The sequence below is a fragment of the Candida tropicalis genome, assembly GCF_000006335.3.
Source record: "Candida tropicalis MYA-3404 genomic scaffold supercont3.3, whole genome shotgun sequence".
NCBI lineage: Eukaryota > Fungi > Ascomycota > Pichiomycetes > Serinales > Debaryomycetaceae > Candida > Candida tropicalis.
Genome location: NW_003020055.1, coordinates 1,870,154 through 1,893,075, shown reverse-complemented (window position 1 = coordinate 1,893,075; position 22,922 = coordinate 1,870,154). Strand labels below are relative to the sequence as shown.

The 22,922-nt window shown below is 36.4% G+C and overlaps 13 protein-coding genes and 1 non-coding gene across 14 annotated transcripts; 7 read left to right on the top strand and 7 right to left on the bottom strand. All coding sequences in view use genetic code 12, as the record gives it.

Annotated features, from left to right (window-relative positions):
• Positions 1–46: 46 nt before the first annotated feature.
• Positions 47–1,420, bottom strand: CTRG_02878 (uncharacterized protein; the record flags this gene model as incomplete). Its single annotated transcript, XM_002548535.1, has 1 exon — positions 47–1,420. The coding sequence occupies one exon, from the start codon at positions 1,418–1,420 to the stop codon at positions 47–49; it is 1,374 nt and encodes a 457-aa protein (XP_002548581.1).
• A 563-nt stretch (positions 1,421–1,983) lies between these two features.
• ZCF18 (Zcf18p) lies at positions 1,984–3,123 on the bottom strand (the record flags this gene model as incomplete). Its single annotated transcript, XM_002548534.1, has 1 exon — positions 1,984–3,123. The coding sequence occupies one exon, from the start codon at positions 3,121–3,123 to the stop codon at positions 1,984–1,986; it is 1,140 nt and encodes a 379-aa protein (XP_002548580.1).
• A 792-nt stretch (positions 3,124–3,915) lies between these two features.
• Positions 3,916–4,572, top strand: CTRG_02876 (uncharacterized protein; the record flags this gene model as incomplete). The annotated part of the gene is made up of 1 exon (XM_002548533.1): positions 3,916–4,572. One exon carries the CDS (start codon positions 3,916–3,918, stop codon positions 4,570–4,572), a length of 657 nt encoding a protein of 218 aa, XP_002548579.1.
• A 1,692-nt stretch (positions 4,573–6,264) lies between these two features.
• On the top strand, positions 6,265–8,139 carry MAE1 (malate dehydrogenase (oxaloacetate-decarboxylating); the record flags this gene model as incomplete). Its single annotated transcript, XM_002548532.1, has 1 exon — positions 6,265–8,139. The coding sequence occupies one exon, from the start codon at positions 6,265–6,267 to the stop codon at positions 8,137–8,139; it is 1,875 nt and encodes a 624-aa protein (XP_002548578.1).
• Positions 8,140–8,737: 598 nt separating this feature from the next.
• CTRG_02874 (uncharacterized protein) lies at positions 8,738–9,895 on the top strand (the record flags this gene model as incomplete). Its single annotated transcript, XM_002548531.1, has 1 exon — positions 8,738–9,895. One exon carries the CDS (start codon positions 8,738–8,740, stop codon positions 9,893–9,895), a length of 1,158 nt encoding a protein of 385 aa, XP_002548577.1.
• A 718-nt stretch (positions 9,896–10,613) lies between these two features.
• On the bottom strand, positions 10,614–10,686 carry CTRG_06426. The gene has a single exon. It is a non-coding gene; the product is annotated as a tRNA-Ala (tRNA).
• Positions 10,687–11,207: 521 nt separating this feature from the next.
• Positions 11,208–13,142, top strand: CTRG_02872 (Zn(II)2Cys6 transcription factor domain-containing protein; the record flags this gene model as incomplete). Its single annotated transcript, XM_002548530.1, has 1 exon — positions 11,208–13,142. One exon carries the CDS (start codon positions 11,208–11,210, stop codon positions 13,140–13,142), a length of 1,935 nt encoding a protein of 644 aa, XP_002548576.1.
• CTRG_02873 (uncharacterized protein) lies at positions 11,861–12,265 on the bottom strand (the record flags this gene model as incomplete). The annotated part of the gene is made up of 1 exon (XM_002548529.1): positions 11,861–12,265. The coding sequence occupies one exon, from the start codon at positions 12,263–12,265 to the stop codon at positions 11,861–11,863; it is 405 nt and encodes a 134-aa protein (XP_002548575.1).
• A 64-nt stretch (positions 13,143–13,206) lies between the features above and the next one.
• ACF2 (Acf2p) lies at positions 13,207–15,507 on the bottom strand (the record flags this gene model as incomplete). Its single annotated transcript, XM_002548528.1, has 1 exon — positions 13,207–15,507. One exon carries the CDS (start codon positions 15,505–15,507, stop codon positions 13,207–13,209), a length of 2,301 nt encoding a protein of 766 aa, XP_002548574.1.
• Positions 15,508–15,911: 404 nt separating this feature from the next.
• CTRG_02870 (uncharacterized protein) lies at positions 15,912–17,009 on the top strand (the record flags this gene model as incomplete). The annotated part of the gene is made up of 1 exon (XM_002548527.1): positions 15,912–17,009. The coding sequence occupies one exon, from the start codon at positions 15,912–15,914 to the stop codon at positions 17,007–17,009; it is 1,098 nt and encodes a 365-aa protein (XP_002548573.1).
• Positions 17,010–17,213: 204 nt separating this feature from the next.
• On the top strand, positions 17,214–18,332 carry CTRG_02869 (uncharacterized protein; the record flags this gene model as incomplete). Its single annotated transcript, XM_002548526.1, has 1 exon — positions 17,214–18,332. The coding sequence occupies one exon, from the start codon at positions 17,214–17,216 to the stop codon at positions 18,330–18,332; it is 1,119 nt and encodes a 372-aa protein (XP_002548572.1).
• A 315-nt stretch (positions 18,333–18,647) lies between these two features.
• CTRG_02868 (uncharacterized protein) lies at positions 18,648–20,108 on the bottom strand (the record flags this gene model as incomplete). The annotated part of the gene is made up of 1 exon (XM_002548525.1): positions 18,648–20,108. One exon carries the CDS (start codon positions 20,106–20,108, stop codon positions 18,648–18,650), a length of 1,461 nt encoding a protein of 486 aa, XP_002548571.1.
• Positions 20,109–20,998: 890 nt separating this feature from the next.
• Positions 20,999–22,906, bottom strand: CTRG_02866 (Zn(II)2Cys6 transcription factor domain-containing protein; the record flags this gene model as incomplete). The annotated part of the gene is made up of 1 exon (XM_002548523.1): positions 20,999–22,906. The coding sequence occupies one exon, from the start codon at positions 22,904–22,906 to the stop codon at positions 20,999–21,001; it is 1,908 nt and encodes a 635-aa protein (XP_002548569.1).
• Positions 21,876–22,280, top strand: CTRG_02867 (uncharacterized protein; the record flags this gene model as incomplete). The annotated part of the gene is made up of 1 exon (XM_002548524.1): positions 21,876–22,280. One exon carries the CDS (start codon positions 21,876–21,878, stop codon positions 22,278–22,280), a length of 405 nt encoding a protein of 134 aa, XP_002548570.1.
• Positions 22,907–22,922: the final 16 nt, after the last annotated feature.

Genomic DNA, 22,922 nt, shown 5'->3' with positions numbered 1-22,922 from the left:
AAACTAGACATTACTTAGAAGTCATACATTCAAAAGTCATTATTATTCAATTAATCAACTTTACAACTACACCTTCATCCTTCTCTGTGTAGACTTTGTAATAAGCATCATTCAGAATGACATCAGTAAAACTGGAAAACCCATTAGCAACTAATATTTTTATCTCGGCAATATCCAGATCTCTACAAATAGCCCCCACATCATAAATACGTTCAAAATCATCCAATCCATACGTTTTCAGTCTAATATTCAATCTTTTATTTGACCAACATAATTTCTGAATTGATCTCAATTGATGTTTAAGTATTTGTAAAAGGATAGTTGCCAGGAATGTATCATATCTTCCCATTACATTAACATAAAATGTTTCAAGAGAATCCCTAGGAAGTGGTTCAATAATTCTATCAAATCTCATATTCTGTGACATGATTGCAAAATGTTTTAATGATGTTAATTTTGACATCAATTGAACAATCTCTGATTCTATTGGTCTTGTTTTAAATTTCAACTCTAAAGATTCGATTTTATCAATATCAAAAGTATTGGAAATAAAAGAAAGTGATGGTTGTTTATCAACAAACTCAAATGAAAGTTTCTTCACTACAATTGGTTTAAAGTCATTTCCTCTTCCTCGTCGTTCAAAAGCATCAGAAGTGATATTCAATGCTCTAAGTGAATTTAACTTTAATTTAGATAATGCAGCATTGGAAATTGTTTCACCATTATAAGTTACCGTCAATTGTGTTATTGAATTTTCAACTGGAAAATCGGGCGTTATCCAAAGTGGGGACCTTTTGCGTTGCATTATTGTCAAATATTTTAGTTTATTTTCAATTACGTGTTCAAATGAAAGGTTGATATCGTATTTCAATAATCTTTGTAAAATTCTTTCAGTAATGGCATCACTGTAAAGCACTACTCTTTTAACAAATCTAATATCCTCAGATTCAACTAACTTGTCAAATTGGAATTGCAGTATTATGGTGTGCCTCCTATAAAAACCACTTTCCACCTCATTTGTCAACAAAACTTTTGGTCCACCATTATTTACATAAACGGAATTAAGTAAACATCTTTTAACTTGATTATGGAATCTCATATTCAAAAGGGATAACTTTAATCGATCACTTTGATTCAAATATTCAATTATTTCTTCAATTAATTCATCTGGAAGTGATAAAATACTATCATTCACCACGTTTATTGCTTTTCTTGCAGCTTCTTCACCACCTCGAATAAATATAATATAAATGACCAAAAATATTAACATTATGAAATCAATCTCTAATGCTTTGAAAGCCCCGATGAATAAAGTGATTAAACTAATCACCAAGAACAACACTAGTGAGAAAGCACCTACTAGTGTTCCAACTAAGGTAACTATAAACCCAGTAATGGTTGGTAAAATTACACCTGGCATATCAAATTGACTGCTATAATCTTTAGCAAATAAATATACTTAGCAAACTAGTGGTATCTAGCAATTGATAACTAACTAGCTAAAGTGATATCTGAAGGAAGAGTGAGATTTTGGAGATAAAAGTTGATTTTATATGTGACCTCTAATGCGTTTGTATATATATAAGGGGGGAGCAGTATTCTATAATGTAAACGTATAGTGAATAAATATAACTTAAAACAAGAGAGAAATTGACAAAGAAAAAGAAACTTCATTCTCCGCAATTCGTCATAACCTTGTGTGTAAAAGTATGTGAATGATAGCTTAAGCCAATCCCCACATTTCAATTACTAATTTTTGGTGCAGATCTGGAAATAGGTTCTATCATTAGACACTATATTTCTAAATCTTAGTATCAATGTTAGGCAACTTACTATTGAAGTGATTTGCAATTTTTTGCAATCCATGTGTATTTCGGCTCATGCGCAAAAATTTTATGTATGTCACTGTATAATTTAAGGGGGTAATTAAAAACTCCACAAAATCGCTCACTATAAATATCACATTTGAATTAACTATATTGATTAAACTAAAAAGATATCATCCAAATGAGACTCGGATTTATATAACTTATGATGCTCAATTGCTGGATCAAACTCATGAAATCTTGTATGATCCTCCCACCGAAAATTCTTTTCTACTACCAAATCATATAATTGTCTATCCATTTCGGCGCAAGAATTCTCTTTTGTACTTGCAACATAATTTTTATACCATTTCATATAATCCTTCCAAACATTTCTGTCTCTGTAAAAATAAAACCCAGCAACAGCATTTAACGCTGAGTAGATATATAGGATTCTAATAGCAAACATATGTTTTTTGTATAGTAATTCCCTGAACTCATCTGATATAATCATCAAATATCGAAATAATGGAACTGGGAACTTGTATATTTCACACCCCCAGATCGATGTCATTAATCCATTGATAGATTCTTCTAGGACGTTGTGTTCTTGTATAATATCTGTACTTAATTCATCTGTTTCAAGGCTGTAAAGTTCATCTCTCAATGAAGCTATCACTGGGTATTCACATAGTTTTAAATCTGGTTGATCTATTTTGCCGAGTGCTTTGAAGAATAATATTCCTCCAATATCAGAATTTTGAACTATGGGTGTACATCTCATTATGGTATGTCTAATCCCTTTTGCAACTTGCACCAAATCTGTTGATTCTCTTGTGAAATCTATTAATGGGATCAATCTATCTGGATCAAGAGCTAAATACGAAAAGACCAAAACACTTGAGACTGTTAATTCTTTTGCAACCTTTGGGTCTTGAAAATTTTGAGAATTGTCATCCAGATCCGATAGAGCTATTAGATTCTTGGTTCTTCCAATTGTGTCCATAAAATATTCAGTAGTTTTAGTGTAAATATTATTTGGATCGTCCAAGTTGATATTGTACATATGAGCCAATGATCGTTCATCTTCAGCTGCATCCAATCCTTGCACCATATTCAAATCTATACCCAAGGTCAAAGTCATGGCAGCAAAGGAAAACATAGCCAGTCTTGTTAACTCACTTTCTAAGAACAATCCTGGTACACCATATCTCCATGCCTTTTCTATTCCTTTATTTACACCAAATGAAAGTAAGGTAATACACTCTTGATCAAAAAATTGTAGCAATCTTAACTCAAATCGGGAAATTCCCAACATTGAAGAAGCTTGAGTCAATACTAAATCTCTTGTTAATTCCTCGTGAAGTGCTGGTTCATATTCATCTTTATCTAAATTTTTAATCAATTCATAATCCAGTTGTGAACTCCAAGCAGAAGACGATCGTGATGATGAAGATGACAGTTCTAAATTATTCCTCTTTGAAACAGATGCTTTCTTTGAGTCTTTTTTTAATGGTTTAGGTGTTGGGTATACACATTTTCTCTTAGTATGATAACAATATTCACAAGTAGGTTTATCTTCGCTACACTTATACGTTGTTAGTTAAAAATGATTCATCACCAAAAGTATTCCATTCGGGGGTGTGGTCTGGTCTGAAAAGTACATACCTTAATTCGAAGGTGTTTGCAACTAATACACCCACCTCTTGATCTCCTTTTCTTTTCCTTAGTAGCTAGCACTGTCATTAACTCAAGGAATAATACTATCTGTCAAAACAACGATTTTACAGAGATATATCTTTTGTACAAACAATTCTTCAATTGATAAAGAAATAGCAAATTTCTTTGTCCGTTGAATTTTGGCTTCAGCCTCGTTCGGACCACAAACACACGGAGATATATTAAATCCGTGATTGCTCTACCAGTTGCATATAATGCCATACCCAATATCAACAAGGCATTAGAATTAACAGACAATATTAAACTTCTAGTGATGTAATTTTATAAAACTGGTAATAGAGATTTGTTTACATTTTAAAGTTATCATTTTTATAGTTAGGTTGAGTGAAAACTTGGCAACTTTATTGAATTCAAAAATATTGTTCCAGTAATGCCGTATGTCGTATTGCCCGCGTCTGAAGAGTATATAAAGTTGGCTAAAGTATCGATTAAAAAATATAGTAAAAGTTTTCTATTCCGGATCAAGTTAAACAACATGAAATTTTGTTGGTTTTTCATTTATATCTTTTCTGTTTTCCTGTCATGTCTTTCAGAAGTAATAATCCCGAAAGATACCAACAGTCTCACATTGAGCGAATGCCAAGTTGAAGGAAGCACAGCAATAACTAAGAGAGATTTCCCATGGTACACATTTGTTGAGGTTGTTACAACTGATCAGCGCATTAGAGGACCATTCTTGATATGGATATCATTCTATAGTTTTGGTAATCTTGCTTTGAACTTACCTATAGTATATGATGAATGCCGCCAAAGAGAAAGAAAACAGTTAATACCTCGTGGCCAATGTCGAAAAGCGATTAAAGCTTCGGTGTGGTATTTATCAACTAGTGCGGTTACAATTTATGGGCTAACAAACGCTGCAAATGCATCACTTAAGTTTACTGAAACCATCGAGGTATTGACAAAAGCAGTTGTCCAGCTAACAATGCTATCAATTATGAATCCTCAAGATATATTACCGAACGGAAATTATCATTATCTAATAATCATAATTATGATGGGGTGTATGTTTTGGAATTTGTGCTAAATACTACAGAGCTAGTGATACTTGACGGTGGCATCTGTAGGAGGTATTGTTGCTTATTTTGATACTTAATTTGATGTTGACGATAAGCAGAGAGGGACTGAAGTTCATATCAACCTACAGTCTTTACCAAGCCAAATAACAAATATTATGGAGAGTATTCTATTACTAGGGATCTTTTAAAACAAGCAGGTTATATAATTCATGATGTATCAGATAATTGGGTAAATCATGTTAGTTATTGGACCATTAATCCTAATTATAATGCTGCCCATGTCAAGTTTTATACTGGAGAAGATTTTGGTTAACAGTACTGGACAATGAATCCTCGATATTATACCGCAAAAAGTACCTATTGTTATTTGCTCTGAGCAGTTTAATGGTCGTCGTGAAAGTTTCCTCCAACACAGGCGAGCCACTTGCACTTGCATATACTGCAGTTAATGCGGCAGTACCTCTTCTTACTATGGTATACTAATGTAGAAAGTTTGCAGCCTTCTAGTGTGAAATTTTACAGTCACGTGGTATAAATCTTACTTTTGTGTTGATACCAATAATTCGGTTGTAGTGTTCTGAACAAAAATTTCAAAGACTGTATCATGAGTGAAATATTTTGTGGTTTCCGAAATATTCCGTTGCAACATCAAAAAAAAAAAAAAAAAAAGAAATTGGTTGCGCAATATGGTTGATTACAAGTTTATAATTGATTATTTTTATCTATGATCATTAATATAGGCAGCGTTAGTTGTGATATGATGTGTTACTATATGTTAGTCAACGTATCTTCTGGATCGTAGAGTCCCCTTTCTATGTTAAGTCATAAAGACAAACCATGTAATTTGCCATATTTCCTATTTTCCGATTTATTCCTTCTGGTGTAGGAAAAAGACAAAAAAGAAAGAGGGGAAACTTTGCGGCATATAAACCAGTCTGAAAAATACAAAAAAAAATTCTCCAAATTGAAGTAACAAACGTATACACCAAGTTTATCATCATCGTCGGTTCGATGAAGTTAAGCCAATCTACCGGTTAATGATATAAATTAACCAATGAAACTAATGGTAATAGTGGGAATTATAGTTAATTACAATAACTGACGTGCATTTGTTTCTTAGAATGAAAATATATCTCCCGTTTGTCCTAAAGATAAAAGAAAGAATTCTGGATTCATTTCTGTGAGCTTAAAAATACGCCAACTCCGGTAACGCTGCACAAAGCCGAAAGCGTAATAAAAAAAAATTCCTTCTGCTCTTTGCGAAGGGGTATTGGCCGTATTTGTGGTGGTGGTAGTGGTAGTGATACCAGCCTAGTTGGAACCACTAAACGAAATCAAGGATAATATCGGCTGGACACAAAAAAAAATTCAAACTTGAAATGTATAGCCATTTGACATCAGGTGTATAAATAGACCCAGTGTAGTCCTAGTTCTCCTTACGTCGTGTTTCTTTTTCCCTTTGAGTTTCTTTGTTAGTTTAGAATCCATCCCATATAAAAAGGCATCTCCCTTTTTTCTATCTACTTTTTTTTCACATTATCTTCACTGGAATAGGATTGCTTTGCTTGGTTCAATCGTTCTGATTTCAACTATTCTTTGATTTTTTTTTTTTTCTTTATTTTAAAAATTTTATTCATCAATTGATAAACAGTTACATATTCCACACATATATATATTCCTTTGAATAATTATTCCTGAAAATGTTAAGACTTAATAGAATACTGATAAGATTTGTATCTGCATCTACAACTGCATCTGCTACTGCTGGTGAAGTTCGTACTGTCAAGACTCCGGTAGGAATCAAGGCGGCCATTGAATCATTAAAACCAAAGGCAACTAGAGTTTCCATGGATGGTCCAGTTGAATGTCCATTAACTGACTTTGCTTTGTTAAATTCCCCCCAATTCAACAAGGGTTCTGCATTCTCAATGGAAGAAAGAAAGAGTTTCAAGTTAAACGGTCTTCTTCCTTCCCAAGTCAATACTTTGGATGAACAAGTTGAAAGAGCTTACAGACAATTTTCATATTTGAAAACCCCATTAGCTAAAAATGATTTTTGTACATCTATGAGATTGCAAAACAAGGTGCTTTATTACGAATTGGTACGAAGAAATATCCGTGAAATGTTGCCAATTATATATACCCCTACCGAAGGTGATGCAATTGCAAGTTATTCTGACAGATTCAGAAAGCCAGAAGGTTGTTTCTTGGATATTAATGATCTGGACAACATTGATGAAAGATTGTCTGCCTATGGTGAAGATAAAGATATTGACTACATTGTCATGAGTGATGGTGAAGGTATTCTTGGTATTGGTGATCAAGGTGTTGGTGGTATCAGAATTGCTATCGCCAAATTGGGATTGATGACCTTGTGTGGTGGTATTCATCCTGCAAGAGTTTTACCAATTACTTTGGATGTTGGTACCAATAATGGTAGATTATTAAATGACGACTTATACATGGGAAACAAATTCCCAAGAGTCAGAGGAGAAAAATATTGGGAATTCGTTGATAAGGTTATTCATGCCATCAAGAAAAGATTCCCAAGTGCTGTTTTGCATTATGAAGATTTTGGTGTTTCAACGGGTAGAGACATGTTGCACAAATACCGTACTGCTCTTCCATCATTTAATGATGACATTCAAGGAACTGGTGCTGTTGTCATGGCATCCATAACTGCTGCTCTCAAATTCTCCAACCGTAATTTGAGAGATATTGAAGTTTTGATCTATGGTGCAGGTTCTGCAGGTTTAGGTATTGCTGATCAAATCACCAATCATTTAGTTAGTCATGGTGCAAGTGTTGAAGAAGCAAGATCTAGAATTCATTGTATGGACCGTTATGGTTTGATCACTGATGAATCCACCAATGCTAGTCCTTCACAAATGAACTATGCCGATAAAGCTTCCGATTGGGAAGGTGTCGACACTGCAAGTTTGATTCAATGTGTTGACAAGATTAAACCAACTGTCTTGGTTGGTTGTTCTACCCAAGCCGGTGCTTTTACCGAAGAAATTGTCAAGACCATGTATAAATACAACAAACAACCAATTATCTTCCCATTGTCCAATCCAACTAGATTACACGAAGCAGTTCCTTCCGATTTGATGAAATGGACAGATAACAATGCTTTGATTGCCACTGGATCTCCATTTGAACCTGTTGATGGCTACTATATTTCAGAAAACAACAACTGTTTCACTTTCCCAGGTATTGGTTTGGGTGCTGTTTTGTCCAGATGTACTACTATTTCTGATACCATGATCTCCGCTGCTGTTGATAGATTGGCTTCCATGTCTCCGAAAATGGAAAACCCAAAGAATGGTTTGTTGCCAAGACTAGAAGAAATTGATGAAGTCAGTGCTCATGTTGCCACTGCTGTTATTTTACAATCCTTACAAGAAGGTACTGCTAGAGTTGAAAGTGAAAAGAAACCAGACGGTGGATATGTTGAAGTTCCAAGAGACTATGATGACTGTCTTAAATGGGTACAATCACAAATGTGGAAACCAGTCTACAGACCATACGTCAAGGTGGAATATGTTTCTGATATTCACACTTATCAATATTAGATATGATTTTTATTTAGTTCGTTATTGCACTTTTTTTCTTCCTTTAATTGAATTCTTTTTTTTAATACACATTTACATTTTATAGACTTTGAATATTAGTCATGTGTTGTTCGTAGTAAAGTATGCTGTTGAATGAAAGCATGGAGCCTTTCATTAGCCCAATGATAAACAAGTAATATGCACAATGGGTTAAATCATTATTATTTACTTCTATGTTTCTTTACACCAATTAGTAGAAGAAGAAGAAGAAAAAAAAAAAGGAGAACAAAAACATGATAACTTTCTTTCTATAACCAGGTAATCATGACAGAAGTAGGATTCAAAGCAGGTATCAAGAGATCAAGACGGGGATGTTTAAGTTGCAAATGTTTAAGAATTAAAGTATGTTATTTTATTTTGAGGTGATGTTTCCTACTAAACGTTGGAATTCTAACAACTTTCTGATTAGTGTGATGAAGGGAGACCGAGTTGTGAATATTGTAAATATACAGGTAGAGAATGTATATATCCTGAAGTAAAACTTCTGAGAAGAGAATTAGCACGAGTGAAACGGGTACAAAAATTAGAGAAGTTGAATCAATTAAATTCGATACCAACAATGAGAGTACCAACAGACATTAGTGTAGCTAAACGTGGAGAATTAGCCAGAGAGTTGGTGTTGACACAATCAACTAGAATTTTGGGGATTTCCAAATTTGAGTTAAGATTACTTCGTTTTTTTGATGAACGTTGTATTGAATTGTTTACATATGGCAAAGACCAAGCAGTGCACAAGATGATGAAAGAACAGGTTCCATATTTATTCCTACAAAGTGATCTCGTAAGAAAAAGTATCTTCTGTCTTTCAGCAATGGCATTGTCTTCTATTGTGGATTTAGAAGTAGCACAAAAGATTGATATTTTGGAAGATGAAAGATCATTACGACATGTCTACAGCGTCAATGAAAGGGATCCCAATAGTTTGTATTGCAAGAATCTTGAATACTTTATTGGTGCAATTACATGCACAAGGAAATTACTTGAAGCACATACTCAGGGTTCGTTTAAAGCTGAAAATCCGTACAATTTTGATGTTGCAAAACAATTAACTATTTCAAGTATATTAATATTTTGTTACATGGGAATAACTCCCCATAAATTAGTACCCATAATAGATTTCTCCAAAGAATCACCAGATATGATTCAGGTTGCCAAGGGTATGAGAGAAGCAGTGGAAACGTGGTTTCCAGAAGTTTTGCAAAGTGAAGTAGGACCAATATTGAGACATCAACCTATGATGAATCTGCAAACTCCAACTTTGAAAACCTGTACCTATCCAATAATTGTCAATTTAAAACGTGGACTTCAAGAGTACTACAGCACCAATGAAATTAGCTCAGATATTTCTGAAGAGATTGAGTACTTGGAAGAAGCATTAAATTTACTCCTTGTCTGTATTTACAGTTGTAAAAGTTTGGAGCTTCCACTGCCAATATATCGATTTTTATTTTTACTATCGGATGGTATAAGGGATTTACTTTACAAGAAACATAAGTATGCTCTTCGTATATTGTTTATTTATTCAGCGTTATGTGCAATCGCAAAATGTTGTTTTAACTTACCCACAAATGTATACCGAGACTTTATGTTATGGTATAGTAAAGAAGGGTATTTGGTTTATGAAATGGATAGTAAGTTGTATGATGCTGTATTTTTTGAAAATTTTGGAGGAATAGATTTCTATCAGTATGATACTTTAGATCCAAATAATATATAGGACATTCCAGTGATTTCTATGGTACAGAGTTAACTGAATAGGTGAATCCCACCAGGAGAAAGACCTTGGAGATGCCACTAATTCATCCAAGGAAAATTTAGATCGAATACTGGAATAGTATACTAAGGAGTGTTTATAGATATTTAGTTTAATATATTTATTTATTTATTTATTTATTTTAGAAAAAGAGTGGTGTGCACAGGTTATAGTGTGCTTTTATGGGTTGAAAATGTGAGAATACTTTTCCAGTGTGATCTTTAGTCGTATGTACACGACCTGTTTCTTCAGAAGAAATAGAACCAGTAGCTTTACCTTTAGTATTAGCCATCTCTCAATGTTGTAGTAGATATATCTATTAATATCAATCCTTGATTAATTAGATTCCCTCAAACATTGAGTAGATGGAAAAACCACATCTATTTATAGTTTTCAATCTAACACCTGGTAATGCCACTGGTTCATTATTTAGAGTGTTTCATAATACACTACAACATATCCTAAATAGGATTGGTCAATATGAATAAGGTTCATCAAACATCAGTAATGCAACCATGTGATATCTTCCTTATCAGACCATAATCATACAATTTCTTAATGAATAAATAACAATAAATATATTATTAAAAGTAAATGTAACATTAGAACATTCAAACACCTAGGTGTTACATTACAATATTCCACAGAAAAAAATTATATGAAGGAAGCAAAAAATATAAACTGGACGAGATAAGAGTCGAACTCATGACCTTTTGCTTGCAAGGCAAACGCGCTACCAACTACGCCACACGCCCTAGTTTGTTTCCCTGTTGTCTCGCCTCTGGTTCCTCTCGAGCCTGTTTCGGTGGCTGGCTAATTTAATGTATTGTGATTCTGAGTGTCTAATGGCTATCCTTGGTATCTTCACCTGTGTTATTATGTTGCAGCAACTCTCAAATGCCCTCTGACTCTAAATACATCATCATTCAGCTAAGTTTCACTATTATGAATTTACATCATTTTTGGCACGAAAATCACCTGAAACATTACACATAGAAAATACAACTCTTGAAACAAACAACCAACATTCAATTAATGATTCTGAAATTGCACGGAAATCAGTTTGGAATATTCGCCCTGTTGTCCAATTACAATCTCTATAGTGTTTTGACTCACAGCCATTGCTACATGCTGATTATTGTTTGGTACAATCCATAGTCAATCATGCACGCAAACAGCTTTTCGGCCGGAAAAAGCACAGCAAAAAAAGAAAAAAAAAAATTAAAAAATCGGCCGCTCTTCACAAACCCTGAATGAAAAACAATCACATTACCTTATGAACAAACATCGACAACCATCCAATATGGTAGAAAAAAGACAGCAGAGAAGAAGAGCAGTGTTGGCATGTACAAACTGTAAACGGAGAAAACTCAAGTGTGATCACCAACTCCCTTGCAGCAGCTGTCGTAACACAAAGAGGGCGATTCCCGAATGCACCTATGAAGTGATGGACGATAAGTCAGCAACTGACCAGCAGTCACTGCAGTCTGGAGTCAGCTTGTACACAAGTCCCGGAAGTAATCCACAGAAATATCTATTGGCTGCAGTCAACCAAGCAGCAACATCGACGAACCCAATAGTCAGTCCCACTAGTCAAGAACGGTATTCTTCAAGCTCAGCAACCGACCCCAGCGTTGCTAGCAAAAGTTCACGCTGGGATAAACCTGCTTCTGCTAAACAACCACAGACTAACGAGTCATTGGTGGATCTTCTGGACTTTATTCACATGAAGGAGTTCAAAGGCAGCCGTGTGTTTTTTGGACCAACATCGTGGAAGACATGCATCATGTACTGGTGCAAGACCATTCCTGTAATGAGCGATATCCTGGCCATCACGGTGAGGGAAATGATGTCGTTGAAACTACCAGAGAAGGAGGGGGAACAAGCAGATACTAGTCCAACATACCACATTGCCAGTCTACTTCCAGACTACGAGGAGTCCATTGTCCTTCTCAAGTCGTTCAATAGAGACACGTTCTTCACAAAATGTTTCAACCACGACACCATAGCCAGATATGTGCATGAAGTGGTAACACCATCGGGACCCAACTTACAAGCACCAAGTGCCAATCTCAGCATTGTTCTATCGATCAAGGCGTTGGTGTCGTTCTTCAACGGACAGGTCCCAGATACCCGATTGCTAGTGGCCTCCAGGTTATTCTTGTTCAAGACGGACCTCAAGTCCAACTTTGCCACGTTGACTGCGCTTTTGTTGTTGTACGAGTGCCGTAAGTACGACTGCAACATAGACTTTGAGGAGGCGGTATCGTATGACCAGAGTCTTTTCTCCACCATCATTACACTTGGGTTATCACTTGGGCTCCATCGAAACATATCCCAACTTCATTTAGAAGACCCGCTCAACATGGCTGCCATACAGCACACATGGAAGTTCCTCATGCTTGAAGACTCGTTGAGAAGTTTCCAGAGGGGATTGCAGCCGATGATCAACGACAACTACACGGCCAACAGAATGCTCCATTTGGTTAAAACAAGATGCACATCGTCTATTCTCACGTTCAGGAAGGTCAACGATGAGATCAATCTGTGTGTGGCAAGCGAGAGCGTGGACTTGGACTCGGCGTTGTCGTCCATAGAGATGTTGATGTTTGAGACGCCTCCGACAGACCATGACGATATGCATCTACAGTTGTTCTTGTACACATACGCCCAGACGATCACCACCATCCGGTACTTGAAGAACAAGAGCGGCAAGAATCGATACGCGGCCTTCAGATACAGTTTGTTGCTTTACAAGTTGCTGAAGGAGATGCTCTTTGATTTGATTGATTCTTCAGGACGCATCATGCCAAGCCTGTTTTACCAGGAAATCAAGGAGTCGATATTCCGGGCCACGTTCTTTTTGCTTGTGCTCGTGCTTCAGCTGTTTGATAACGTGGAGAAGGTTGCTGGTCACCTACCGTACCAAGAGGTGTTGCTCTCCAGAATAGATGCTTCTACAGACGTGTTTTGGTTGATGTATACTGTGACACACGAGGTGCTGGCGACAATCCTGAAGATGACCAACGTGAGTCTAACAGCAAGGGCCATGATCATATTCATCAACCACATTTTAACCTACGTGATGGGTGAGATCGAACAGAGGGCAGCTCCAGCACAGTTGACACCCGACAGTTTTAATTTTTCACCAGTGTCACTACCAGATTTGGATCTCGATTTATTCCAAAACGACAACTGGGGGTTGTTCTAATAGAGTTTATTTGTAGGTGTGTAAACATTGTGTAAGTGTTATTGCTAATAGCAAATCTATTTGACTACATGATAGCTGCAATGAATGCCAATGACCAGGTTCTGGACATACCATTATCGATTTGCGCTTGGTTCCAATCATCTCTAGCAAACCAATCCCATGCTGATTTAGGATCAAATAATGCCTTGTTAAGCATCAAAATACCCTTCCAACCATCTGGAATTTGGTCAATCCATGCAGCTAGTTTCTGTTCCCATTCTTCTTTAACAAACTGAGGGCTACGGAAGTATGATGAAACAGGAGTAATAGGTAACATGTGGATACCATGAATCCATTCATCCCCAATAGTTCCTTTTCCGAAATAAGTCGAATAATCAATCTTGTTTTCAAACAAAATACCAGAAACCTTATTTCCGATGAAATTTGGTGGTTGAATTTTGTTGTCATCAGAATAAAGCATATACATGTTAACACTTCTTTTCATAATTGCCAACATTAATTCACCTCTCTTTTCCATACTCTTATCACCACAGACGTTACCAAATAATTTGATGGCACGAGCAAAGTGGTACATCTCACTAGATGATTCATTATCTTTACCATCACCTGAAGGGAAAATACCATGAGCCCATGAATGACCATTGAAGAAATCAAATGATCTGAATTGTGGGAACCATTGATCAACTTGAGGACTACATGTATCTCTAAGCAAAACCTTCGCATAGTTTCCAAGAAGTGAATCATTGTCAGTCAAAACATTTGGATCAACTTTCGCAAGTAATGCAATTGCATGAACGTGGTACCCATAGTGGAAATGGTGATCATTATAATTAGCATTACCGAAATCAGCAGCAGGATCTGCTGATGAAATCAAATCTTTCCATGTACAATCATAAACCAATCCAAATTGTTGTTGATTTTTAGCAAATATTTCAACAGCTTGCTTCACTTTAGGGAAGATTTCATTGGTTAAGCCATCATCATTTAAAATAAATTTGGTAACATAAGCGATATGTGCAAACTTGTCTAAAACTTTACCAGCCGTATACATGGAATCGATATTTGCCATACCAACAACGTCTTGTTTTATTTCTTCCTCAGCAACCTTTCTAATCAAGTTCTTAGCATCATCTGAGTATTTAGCCTTTGGAGAAAATACAGCCCATGGTTCCCACATGATATCAACTGGAAGTTGTTCTTGCATGAGAAGTTCATTTGTGACATAAGATCTCATAACTCCTTTAGTTGGAGAGTCAAGAGTCAAATCAGTTGGTTGGGTATTGATTACAACTTCTTGATGATGTGGAAGTGCCCAAACAATCGTTTTACCAGATTTTGAGTTACCCTTGATGTTGTAAGTGAATTTATATTGACCTTTGTCCCCATCGGCTGATGCAGAAACTTCAGCACTTTCGGCGTAAGCACCAGCAGTTTCATCATAATGTTGAGAATCACCACGAGCAAATTGAATAGTTCCCGGTGCATTACCAACCACATGGTTAGGATCTTTCAAAGACAAATCGACAGTACTGTAAATTGACCAAACTACTTGATTAAACAACTTGGCGGTGTATTTTTGAACGTTACCGACAACATTTCCAACTTTGTTAAACTCCTGGACACCGACTTGGGATGCAAAAACAGGATTCACATTTTCATAGATGGCGGTGATGAATCCCATACCTTGAACGATTGGAATAGTAATTTTACCATTTCCACCTTCTAATCTAGTAGTTACTGACATTAATCTATGATCAGATAAAGTCAATTTGGGGTTATTAATACCGGAAATCACCCATGACTTAATCTTTGGAGGGTTGAAATAAAATTGAGCAGGAACAGCATCGGGATCAGGTCCAAATACTCTCTGTGCTGCATCAGTGTGATTGAAAGCAAACCCATGATCTTGATCAGGATCTACCAGATACCACATACTATAAGGAAGTGGCCACACAGGCATCATTTGATCACCAATAGTAAGATTGTTATAGAAACTGTTTGTATGAATTGGTTCATCCTTTTCTTCACAACAACATCCAATAGGTAATTGATTGTGTCTAACTTTGTTGAACAATTGTGGTGGAGGACCAGTAGCAATTGGGGTAGATAAAATATCATCACCATCAATTGGGTGAGATTGATTTGGTCTAGGAGCTAATTCAGGGGCAGAGTTTTGACTTTGTTGTCGTTCATTATTATTACTTGCCGGTGGTGGAGCTGGTGGTCGATTATAACCGGCATCAGCTGTTTGAGCACTATTATCCAGTGATTGATTCTGTTGACTAGTATCATTGTTTGAATCTTGCTGATCACGAGACTTGTGATTCAAGTCTAATTTCTTAAATGCCTTTCTAATTAATCCCATAGTGTCCGTTAATTTCAGGAAAGAAGAAAAGAAGGCAAGAAGTTAAGTGAAGCTAATTTTTGCGTTAAGGTAACTTGAAATTTCGTTTCTCATTGTTTCGGTTATATAGAACACAAAGCTAGAATCTAGTTTTCAATAGCAGATCACGTGCTTCAAGTCACACCGTAATTAATTTTTTAACGCTATTCGGCCAAAGAAAATAAAAAATCTAAGCGGGTTGGCACAAACAAAAAAGAAAAAATTCCGCACGGAATTTTAGTCCAAAAGTAGACACGGAATTATCTTGTTTATCAGTGACATTGGTATAAAAACGAGATCAATTCGTTATCATTGAATCTCAATAAAAAAAAGAGTAAAAAGAATATTTCATTACTATTTATAGATCTGAAATACTACATAATATCATGCAATTGTTCTTATTACTCACACTTTTACCTTGTATATTAGCCACAGATTTGGCTGAGAAATGGGGAGACCTTTGGCCATTCCAAGGAGTTGCTACATTTGCTCACTTAGAACATTTCTCATGTTTGATCGAATCAGATAAACAATTTGATATTGGTATCATTGGTGTTCCTTTTGACACAGCAGTCTCATACAGACCAGGTGCACGTTTTGGACCTCGTGCAATTAGAGATGCATCTCAAAGACAAACCAGTTTGCGTGGGTTTAATCCTCGTGCATTGTTCAATCCTTATAAATCATGGGCAAAAATAGTGGATTGTGGGGATATCCCTGTGACACCAATGGACAATTCTTTGGCCTTTAAACAAATGGACGAAGCATTTAAGGATTTGTTAGATAAGAAATCATTAAACGATACTGATGTACCTCCAAGATTCGTTGCCTTGGGAGGAGATCATTCTGTGTTATTGCCACATATCAGAGGTTTACACAAGATCTATGGACCACTTAATATAATTCATTTTGATGCTCACTTGGATACTTGGAAACCAGATAAGTATCCTTCCTTTTGGGAATCCGACCAGAATGAAATCAATCATGGATCTATGTTGTGGAAAGCACACGAAGAAGGATTGACCACCAACACCAATATTCACGCAGGTTTAAGAACAAAGCTTTCTGGACTCGAAGATTTACAAGATGATGACGAACAAGACTTTATCAGAATTGAAGCTGATGACATATGGTTAAAAGGACCTGAATATGTGGTGAACAAAATCTTGAAAACAATTCCAAAAGATACTCCAACTTATATTTCGGTTGATGTGGACGTTTTAGATCCTGGTTTCACTAGTGGAACAGGTACTCAAGAACCAGGTGGTTGGTTACCAAGAGAATTGATTCATATTTTAAGACAAATTGAAGGTTTGACTGTTGTTGGTGCTGATATAGTTGAAGTTTCTCCTGCCTATGATATTGCTGAAATAACCGCAACTAATGGAGCACAAATTGCATATGAGATATTGACTAGTATGGTAAAAAAGGGGAATCTCAATAAATCCTTGGTTAAGAATGTAATTCATACATTTGATAACTAGGTGTTGACCAATGGTATTTGGGAATGATTTTAATGAGACGAGTTTTGTGTAACTGTATAAATTTCTTTGTTTCCTTAGCGGAATTGTGAAGAAAAAATTAAAATTGACGAATGTATTGTACAATTACCCCTGAAAACTGAACACTGAGAAAAAAAAATCATACAATAAACTTTGGTGCAATATACTTCTAATTATCATCACCTAATGCCCTCTAATAAAAAATTCAGCTTTTTGCCCCTAAAAGATGAAAGCCCGTTCATTAACTTTCCTGATGAAATTTTAGTTTGCATTTTCAAGAATTTGACCAAGAAAGATGTTGCAAATATGCGATTGGTCCACAGCAATTTTGACAATGCTGTAAAGAATATTCTCTTGCACTCAATTGTGGTTGTGACTAGAGATAAGAGTGTTTATTCTTTTCCATCGTCTTGGAATGATTATACTTTTGTGAAGTCTGATGCATTTTTCCATATGTTTAGATCCCAATACTTTGACCCAGAATATAACAAAAGGTTAATATTTATGGGACCTTTGTCCACAGAAGAGAAATATGTTGAACGTTTGAAACATACCCTTAATGATGTACAAGTCTACGATGCTGCACCTTTCAATGGTAACAGAGTTGTATGTGTAACATTATCCATTGGCACTCAGCCACAAGCCTACTGGCTGGTTATCGAACATGACTTATTTGGGGATGACTTTCGTCAATTTGGAAAACCTCCAATTACTCCATTATCACTTCCAGAATATTCAATTAATGAAATGAAGATCCTGTCACTGAAGGCTAATTTTCTGGCATATAAAATCAATTGCAAGTCTATCATTTTAACGGGATTGAACTATAATGACATGTTGAGTCACTTTAACTACAGCACAATCACAAAACTAAGTATATTACAAGAAACCGCACTTAACATGTCATCATTTACTCGAATGGCACAATTTTTCATAAACTTGAAAGAATTTGGAATAGTTGATAGTGCAAATTTTTCGTTTCAACAATTCGTGCTTGGTTTGAGAAGCAATAGTTTAACTAGATTAGAAACAAAATGTGAAATAGATTCCTTTGGTCTTGAATTTGATAACATAATACATCATCATAGTAGATCACTAGAAACCATTATTCATCACTACAAGGACAATAAAGCACCATTATTTGCAAGACCAGAACGTGGTGCAAACCCTAAAGAAATGCCTTTGGGATTTAGGTTATTGAAACTAGATGATTTTCCAAAACTTATACTGTTGAAATTCGATGGTGGAAGGTATTCAGTTGATAGATCTGGCCATAAACCAAAGATGGTGTATCTGACATATTAGATGTCTATATCCATTGTAGATATATATTACATAGAATAATACAAATCACTGGGAGACTATATAAACATATTTAGGTCCAAAGATCAGAAGTTAAGATTGAAATATATTCAGATTGATTTCCATGCCTAATATACTTCCAGGGGATTTAAAGTTAGTATGCTACCAAACTGAAATCCAAGAGAACTTCGTGTATATTGCGTATGTAATAATTATGTAACTAAACTAAACAAAACAGTGTCAATATCTGAATGTATTACTGTATATATGTAACCTAGTTAATTCTATTCCACAAGTAATACTATCGCTGATATGTCTTTAAAACCAGTCATAATCAGAATCAATACCATATTCCTGAATTTCCTCATCATCCATGTATTCTCTTGCGAGCCAATTTGGATCACCTGTCAAATCAGCATACTTTTGATAAAATGACTCTCCGTCAGAATAATTACTATCTAAAGTATTAAGCTTATACTTATTTTCCTTGTTTGGCTCATCTATGTCATATAGATCGTTGTTATTAATTCTCACATAGAATAAATTTTTGAGTTCACCCAAATTGGTGTGCACCATAGATTTCAACTTATAATTGTAATCAATTTCAACGCTCATTAACCCCGATGGAAAGTGAAGATTGTTTAAATTGTTTATATCTGTCCCGCAAATTTTTAATTTATTCAAATTTTCAGGAAGCTTGAACATCATTCCTTGTCTAAACTTGGTGTAAATCAAGGACAATGAACGTAACTTCGGTGGCAATATCAAACCCAGAATTCCAAAGTGAGCCTCAATTGACAAGCTTCTCAAGGTTTGTGGAAACACAAGTTTGCCTGAGTTTTCAATGCGACCACGCAGTGAATATTCTTCAAATGCAAAACTCTTTAATCTTGGAAGCTCGTTTCCTGAAAAGAATAATGCCTTTGGGAAATCTTCACCACCAATTGTTAAGTGTTGTAAATTCGACAACTTCAAATGAGAATAAAAACCAGTAATTACTGCAAGTTTCAAGGTAAGTGAGGTGATGGTTGATTCTGGTAAACCCAACTCGTTGATATCACAGCCATTGTTCCAATTTTCATACTCAAATATTGATAATTTTGGCATCAGCCTAATTGCATTTCCTGCGTCTTCAAATTCACCATTACCAACTACTATAAAATGTGTCAAATTGGAGAACATTTTATCAGACTCTTCAAAAGTAATACAATCATCATAGCCCTTTATACTGTAGACCTCCAAAGATTCAAGTGTGGTTGGTAGTTGATAAATATCATTTCCGTAGGTAATTGGACATTTCAATTTTTTTAACAGTGGATAATTGAGAAGACTGAAATTCATGGTGGTATTCGACAGTGAGATCAGAAGATTGAGGACTGAATCTGGAAGAGTAGTAAAAATTTTTGCTTTCGCCTCATCATTTAAATGTCTTTGATACTCTTCAAAGTCCAAGGAAATTGATTTCAAATCCATGTAAGGTTTGACTTTTTCAAGAACATAATGTGCGGAAATCAGCTGAATATCATCAATAACGTGCCATTTCTTCACCTTTGTCAAGACTTCCAGGTAAAATGAGCACCAATAGGAAATTACAATTTCATATGAAGGATAGTATTCATCTGGGTGCTCAAAATCAGAACCAATCACGATTCCATTATTTTTGATCCATTCTCCTCGAGGGTGCTCGTTGAGACACACAGAAAGGTCAATTATGGCTTCCTTTGGAATTACTCCATACTTATTCATGAGTTGCTTCAAATCATCCATCATAATTGTCATTGAATTATATGTGATAGGCTCAAACCTTTCCCAATTAAGTGGTCCACTTATATAAGGTTGTTCCTCTACTATCCAAACTTTCTCTTCAATATAGGATAAAATAAACGGAATCAAACTGTTACAATCTAAAAATATGTGTAAATGATCCTTTCGAATGTAGGATAAAACATGCTTAATAATTTTTGATGGTTATTTTAATAGTTTCATGAAAAGCTCGTCAAACTCTGAAATCTTAGGGGTATTAGATACTTGCTCTAAGTTCTTCGTTGGTTGCTTCTTTGAATTCTTTCTACCCATTATAATTCAATTACTAGGATTCAAACGTAACACTAGTAGTATTGGGTTACTTTGACTAAAATGAAAATACCAACTGGAAAAAAAAGAACACGAAAGAATCTAAATGACTGACAGCGAACAAATATGCCAGATTTTATATGCTACCCCTCAACAGACAAATCGAGAAGCTGGAATTTCATCCCATACTGCCTATTGGAAATTATGAAACATTCAAGGATAAATAATAAATGAAGAAATAAGGGATTAACAATAAATGTAACAATTTATTATCAAATCATTTCATCATGCCAACCCTGTCTTGGATACTTACACAAACTTAAATATGAGGTGAAATTTGGTGATGCATTTTGTGCTATTTTTCACATATAGTTTCTTGACACCGTAATAAAAGAAATAGGGAGTGCATTCTGAAGGTTAGGTCACAGTCAATGCACTATATTTATGTAAAGTATAAAACAGAATGGGTATAGTTCTAATAAATGTATCACCTAGAACCTGGTCATTGGCATTCATTGCAGCTATCATGTAGTCAAATAGATTTGCTATTAGCAATAACACTTACACAATGTTTACACACCTACAAATAAACTCTATTAGAACAACCCCCAGTTGTCGTTTTGGAATAAATCGAGATCCAAATCTGGTAGTGACACTGGTGAAAAATTAAAACTGTCGGGTGTCAACTGTGCTGGAGCTGCCCTCTGTTCGATCTCACCCATCACGTAGGTTAAAATGTGGTTGATGAATATGATCATGGCCCTTGCTGTTAGACTCACGTTGGTCATCTTCAGGATTGTCGCCAGCACCTCGTGTGTCACAGTATACATCAACCAAAACACGTCTGTAGAAGCATCTATTCTGGAGAGCAACACCTCTTGGTACGGTAGGTGACCAGCAACCTTCTCCACGTTATCAAACAGCTGAAGCACGAGCACAAGCAAAAAGAACGTGGCCCGGAATATCGACTCCTTGATTTCCTGGTAAAACAGGCTTGGCATGATGCGTCCTGAAGAATCAATCAAATCAAAGAGCATCTCCTTCAGCAACTTGTAAAGCAACAAACTGTATCTGAAGGCCGCGTATCGATTCTTGCCGCTCTTGTTCTTCAAGTACCGGATGGTGGTGATCGTCTGGGCGTATGTGTACAAGAACAACTGTAGATGCATATCGTCATGGTCTGTCGGAGGCGTCTCAAACATCAACATCTCTATGGACGACAACGCCGAGTCCAAGTCCACGCTCTCGCTTGCCACACACAGATTGATCTCATCGTTGACCTTCCTGAACGTGAGAATAGACGATGTGCATCTTGTTTTAACCAAATGGAGCATTCTGTTGGCCGTGTAGTTGTCGTTGATCATCGGCTGCAATCCCCTCTGGAAACTTCTCAACGAGTCTTCAAGCATGAGGAACTTCCATGTGTGCTGTATGGCAGCCATGTTGAGCGGGTCTTCTAAATGAAGTTGGGATATGTTTCGATGGAGCCCAAGTGATAACCCAAGTGTAATGATGGTGGAGAAAAGACTCTGGTCATACGATACCGCCTCCTCAAAGTCTATGTTGCAGTCGTACTTACGGCACTCGTACAACAACAAAAGCGCAGTCAACGTGGCAAAGTTGGACTTGAGGTCCGTCTTGAACAAGAATAACCTGGAGGCCACTAGCAATCGGGTATCTGGGACCTGTCCGTTGAAGAACGACACCAACGCCTTGATCGATAGAACAATGCTGAGATTGGCACTTGGTGCTTGTAAGTTGGGTCCCGATGGTGTTACCACTTCATGCACATATCTGGCTATGGTGTCGTGGTTGAAACATTTTGTGAAGAACGTGTCTCTATTGAACGACTTGAGAAGGACAATGGACTCCTCGTAGTCTGGAAGTAGACTGGTAATGTGGTATGTTGGACTAGTATCTGCTTGTTCCCCCTCCTTCTCTGGTAGTTTCAACGACATCATTTCCCTCACCGTGATGGCCAGGATATCGCTCATTACAGGAATGGTCTTGCACCAGTACATGATGCATGTCTTCCACGATGTTGGTCCAAAGAACACACGGCTGCCTTTGAACTCCTTCATGTGAATAAAGTCCAGAAGATCCACCAATGACTCGTTAGTCTGTGGTTGTTTAGCAGAAGCAGGTTTATCCCAGTGTGAACTTTTGCTAGTAACGCTGGGGTCGGTTGCTGAGCTTGATGAATACCGTTCTTGACTAGTGGGACTGACTATTGGGTTCGTCGATGTTGCTGCTTGGTTGACTGCAGCCAATAGATAGTTCTGTGGATTACTTCCGGGACTTGTGTTCAAGCTGACTCCAGACTGCAGTGACTGCTGGTCAGTTGCTGACTTATCGTCCATCACTTCATAGGTGCATTCGGGAATCGCCCTCTTTGTGTTACGACAGCTGCTGCAAGGGAGTTGGTGATCACACTTGAGTTTTCTCCGTTTACAGTTTGTACATGCCAACACTGCTCTTCTTCTCTGCTGTCTTTTTTCTACCATATTGGATGGTTGTCGA